Source organism: Tursiops truncatus, chromosome 15 (assembly GCF_011762595.2).
Source record: "Tursiops truncatus isolate mTurTru1 chromosome 15, mTurTru1.mat.Y, whole genome shotgun sequence".
Lineage (NCBI taxonomy): Eukaryota > Metazoa > Chordata > Mammalia > Artiodactyla > Delphinidae > Tursiops > Tursiops truncatus.
The window spans coordinates 757,501-762,500 of NC_047048.1; the positions used below are offsets into that span (position 1 = coordinate 757,501).

General features: G+C 66.5%; 1 protein-coding gene across 1 annotated transcript in view; it reads left to right on the plus strand.

Moving 5' to 3' along the window:
* Positions 1–1,058: 1,058 nt before the first annotated feature.
* The window catches only part of UNCX (UNC homeobox), a 4,139-nt gene continuing 197 nt past the window's right edge, over positions 1,059–5,000 (plus strand). Inside the window, exons 1-3 of the mRNA XM_019940330.3 lie at positions 1,059–1,350; positions 1,575–1,750; positions 3,820–5,000. The exon at positions 3,820–5,000 is cut by the window's right edge and continues 197 nt beyond it. Coding sequence (XP_019795889.1) covers positions 1,059–1,350; positions 1,575–1,750; positions 3,820–4,977 — 1,626 coding nt within the window. The 3' untranslated portion in view covers positions 4,978–5,000. The remainder of the gene's footprint in view (positions 1,351–1,574; positions 1,751–3,819) is intronic.

The following is a 5,000-nucleotide window of genomic DNA, read 5'->3' on the forward strand; positions in this document are numbered from 1 at the left end:
TGACACTTCTCTGAGAACATAATTTAATTATAACAAATGAGTTGGGCGCCTTGGCCCTATTCTTCAGAGGCCGAGTCAAAGCGAGATGTATTTATTTTTTCACTTGTGTGTGTGTGTAGGGGGCCTGATTGGCTGCCACCCCAAACTACTTCTCCCCTCCTCCTTTCCGCCTCCCTCCTCCGCCGCTGCCCGGGTTTTGCCGGGGTAGAGGGTAGGGGGTAGGGGGTAGGGTGCGGGGTCAGGGCGGCACCCCAGCCACCGCCCACCTCTGTGTCTATAGAATGGGCTGCTGCCAATCAACCCGAGAGGGCACTGGTCATCTGTTTCGGAGCCACCTCCTCCCTCTGCTCCCCCTGCCCCTCCCCCGCCGGGCTCCTCTCCCCCGCCGCCTGGAGCCGGAGAGGAGACGAGAAGCCCTTGTAGTTTTAAATTCAATGTGACAGTTTCGGAAAGAGCGGATGATGAATCTCCTATTATCGGATCAGTCTATTTGCCGCTCAATGTCTCTCTGTAATTGGAGCAACACCACTTTAAAGGTTCAGAGAGTACAGCATTTCTGGTGAAAAATCCCCACAACACGCCGGCGAATGTTTTAAAGGGAAATCTATTAGTGATTTGCGGAGGGGCGGGAGCCGGCGGCAGGGGGAGGCGCGGGCTGGGTCCGGCGGGGATGGGGGTGGGGGCTCGCCGGGGGCCCCCTCCCGGGCCGCTCCCCGCGCCCCTCCCCCCGTCTTGTTGTGACAGTTCCTGATACTGTTTATTGAGGTGCATGTCAGGTATAATTAGCAATCGATATGGAAAACGTTTCCTTGCACCCAGCACGCCTCTGACGTCAGAGCCGATTAGCGCTTCTTATTGGTCCCAAATTCCCCGGGCCGCGGCTAATTATCGGGAGCTTGATGTTGATAAAGTAAAGCGCCGGAGTGCGGGCGAAGCATGTGTAGGGCTCCGGGTCCCTGTCTCCGCCGCCGCCGTCCGCGCCTCCCGCCGCTGGCCCGCCCCGGCCCCGGCCCGCGCCCCCGCGCCCCGCCGCCGGCCCCGCCGGCCCCCCGCGCGAGATGATGGACGGCCGCCTCCTGGAGCACCCGCATGCCCAGTTCGGGGGCTCACTGGGCGGCGTGGTGGGCTTCCCCTACCCGCTGGGCCACCACCACGTGTACGAGCTGGCCGGCCACCAGCTGCAGTCGGCCGCCGCCGCCGCCGCCGCCGCCGCCTCGGTACCCTTCTCCATCGACGGTCTGCTCAGCGGCTCGTGCGCCGCCGCCGCCGCCGCCTCGGTGGTCAACCCCACGCCGCTGCTGCCGGCCGCCTGCGGGGTCGGCGGCGATAGCCAGCCCTTCAAGCTGTCAGGTAGGCGCGGCGGGCGGGGAGGGGCGGCGGGAGGCAGGGGACCCCGTCGGGCGGAGGAGTGGGTCGCGGGCGGCCGCGGCGCCACGGCCTCCTCGCTCGCCGCCCTCCGCCCGGCTCAGGGCGCGCGCCGCCCTCTCCTCTCGGTGGCCCCTGGACAGAAGCGGGTGGCCGCGTTCCAGCCGGGCCCGGGGCTGAGCCGCGCGGTGTCCTGTGCGTGCCCGCAGACTCGGGGGACCCGGACAAGGAGAGCCCGGGCTGCAAGCGGCGGCGCACCCGCACCAACTTCACGGGCTGGCAGCTGGAGGAACTGGAGAAGGCGTTCAACGAGAGCCACTATCCCGACGTGTTCATGCGCGAGGCGCTGGCGCTGCGCCTGGATCTGGTTGAGTCCCGAGTTCAGGTAAAGACCCGCCTGTGCGTCCCGCGAGCCAGCATCCCGCCTGGCGGCCTGCGCGGCCCGGCCCGCCTTTGTTCTCGGCTTCCAGGTGGGAGACCACAGCCTCCGTCAGAGCCCGCCGCGCGCACGCCCGCCGGAAGGTGGGGGGGGGGGGTCCGGGGCTCGGCGCCCCGTGGAGAGGGAGACGGGCATCCCGGAGGGAGCCGAGGCGGCTCGGGAGGGGCCGGAGAACGGCTGCTGCGTCCGAACCGGGGAGCTGTGTGGTGGGTCGGGGCGACGGCGAGAAACGAGGCGCTGGGGCGGGCGAAGCGGCCAGAAGGAGCCGGCCCGGCTCGGACTGGAGGAGAGACCGGGAGACGGCAGACCCCGCGACGCCGGGCCCCGGCTGGGGGCTCCGCACACCAGCCTGCAGCTAGCGCGTTTGTTTACTTTCGCCTCTAAAATATTCACATGAAAACACGTATTTATTCAGAGCTTTGCAGAAGGGGGCAGCTGAGGAAGGGGAGGTGGACACAAACAATTAACACATTGTGGGGGGAAGGGGTGTCTGAATCTTTAACACCATCGGTTATATCTTTTTTTTTTTTCCTCCCGTAATTTGATTTTATTCCGAGACTGCTGGCGGTATTCTTTTTAAAAATACAGTGTCAATTTGGTGGATTGAAAATTCAAGATGAATCGTGCATAATTAGATGTTTCCCTAAAGTACAGACATCTTTTTCCGGGTCGGTGTGGTGGTCAGCGGGGTGTGGGCCACAGCTGTGGGCGCCGGGCTTGGAGGCTAAGGCTGGGAAGGCACCTGCTTAGCGCCAGTAGCTTTGTCTAAAAGGTGCTCTCTCCTGTGTTTGCGCTTCCCCGCATGACCTCTTCTGTTTGTAAATCCTCTTATCCAATTTGTTCTAAGTGTCTTAAGTGAAGTCAAGACCTCTTCATTTCTCCTCTAATATGATAATGAGAAATTCTGGGTGACAAGGCAGCCTGGAATTTACACCAAAAAAGAAGTATTTAAAAAGGAAGAAAGAATGAAAGGGCAGAGACAGTCTTGGGGAGGTTACCACTTAACTCACGCACCTTGGCACCAAAAAAGGGTGCCGGTGACCAGGCGGGCCTGCTATTGTGCCGGTCTCTACACAGCCGGAACAAAGAATTCGAATTATCGCGATCTTTTGAGAAGGGTCGTGTGCCTGGGGCTCAGCGGGATTTGACTGTGTGTGTGGTGCTGGAGCCAGGGTCTAGGGCTGCTGCCACCCTGGAGAACCGCGGGGCTCCCAGGAGGAGGCCTGCAGAGAGGCGGCAGGATGCAGGACGGGCCCTGGCCTCTTCTCCGCACGGCCTGGAAGCTGGCCTCTTGCTTCCCTGACTGCCGGACCCCTCCCTGGTCCAGGCCAAGCACAACTGGTTTGAGGAGGCTGTGTTGGTGCCCTGGCACGGAACCTTCCTTCAGAAAGCAGGCTTTCTGAATGGGGAGGGGAGGGAGGGACTGCTGAAGCTCTCCCCCCCAAGTTCGGCTTCCCAGGCCCTTCTGGAGGAAAAAGCACCGAGATTTCCCTTCACGGGAGCCCCCAAAATCTGGGCTTTGAGTCAGTCTCCAGAGAGCCGAAGACAGGTGTGCAGGGCAGCTGAGCCCAGCGCCACTGGTCCTCAGGCCAGACGTTCAGCGCCGGGCCAGGCGGGCTGCTTAGAACACAAGCTGTGAGAAGCCAGGAGAGGCGAAGAGGGGCCCCCTGCCCTCTGCCTCCCGACCAGGATCCCGACGCCCTCGGTCAGGGGCCAGACCGGCCCTGCCCAACGAAGGGGCAGCTCCCAGTTCCCCGAGGTGAGAAGCTGGAGCGGGAAGCCGGCCGAGAGGCCCCATCTACCTCCTTCTGGGTGGAAAAGATAACACTTTGGAACCTGCAGCTTGAGTGCCAAAATCCAGCTCAGGGTCGGCTGGGCCGCGTGGCTCGGCTCCCGCCCCCTGGCCGGAGCCGAGGTTGTGCAGGCCTCTCTGGGGGGAGTGGGGAGGCCCGAAGCCCCCCACGGCAAGCCCGCCGCCTGACCGTGCCTTCCTTTCCCCTATCCGGCTGCTCTAGGTCTGGTTCCAAAACCGCCGGGCCAAGTGGAGGAAGAAGGAGAACACGAAGAAGGGCCCTGGGCGGCCGGCGCACAACTCCCATCCTACCACGTGCAGTGGCGAGCCGATGGACCCGGAGGAGATCGCACGCAAGGAACTGGAGAAGATGGAGAAGAAAAAGCGCAAGCACGAGAAGAAGCTGCTCAAGAGCCAGAGCCGCCACTTGCACTCGCCCGGCGGCCTGTCCCTGCACAGCGCGCCCAGCTCCGACAGCGACAGCGGCGGCGGCGGCCTGTCCCCGGAGCCGCCCGAGCCGCCGCCGCCCGCCGCCGCGGCCAAGGGCCCCGGCGCGCACGCCGCCGGCGCCGCCGGTGCTGCGCCCGCACCGCCCGGCGAGCCGCCCGCTCCCGGCACCTGCGATCCCGCCTTTTACCCGAGCCAAAGAAGCGGCGCCGGCCCGCAGCCGCGGCTAGGCCGCCCCGCGGACAAGGACGCGACCCCGTGTGCGCCCGGGTCGGCGGCGGCGGCGGCGGCGGCCGAGCGCGGCGCCGCGGGCCCGCCCAAGGCCAGCCCGTTCAGCGTGGAGAGCCTGCTGTCCGACTCGCCGCCGCGCCGGAAAGCGCCCCCCGCCAACGCCGCCGCCGCTGCGGGGCTGGACTTCGCGCCCGGCCTGCCGTGCGCGCCGCGGACCCTCATCGGCAAGGGCCACTTCCTGCTCTACCCCATCACGCAGCCGCTCGGCTTCTTGGTGCCGCAGGCCGCGCTCAAAGGCGGCGCGGGTCCCGAGCCCGCGCCCAAAGACGCGCCGCCCGCGCCCGCCGCGCCGCCCGCGCCGCCCGCCCAGGCCAGCTTCGGGGCCTTCCCGGGGCCCGGCGGCGCTCCGGACTCGGCCTTCGCGCGCCGCAGCCCTGACGCCGTCGCCTCCTCGGGGGCCCCGACCCTAGCGCCTTTTCAGGACGCGGCGGCGGCCGCGGCCGAGGGCGGCGGCAGGGACTGCGCAGACGCGGGGGCCGCCTGCCCAGCGGCGCCGCCGCCGCCGCCACCGCTCGCGCTGTCGCCCGGGCCCGGCCCGCGGGCTCCTAGCCCCGCTGCGGAGCCGGCCGTTGGCGGGACCCCCGAATCGGGCGCCGTAGCCGGACCCAGCGCGCCGGATGGCGAGGAAGTGGACATGGACTGAGGGCGGCGGTGGGGCCGAGGGAG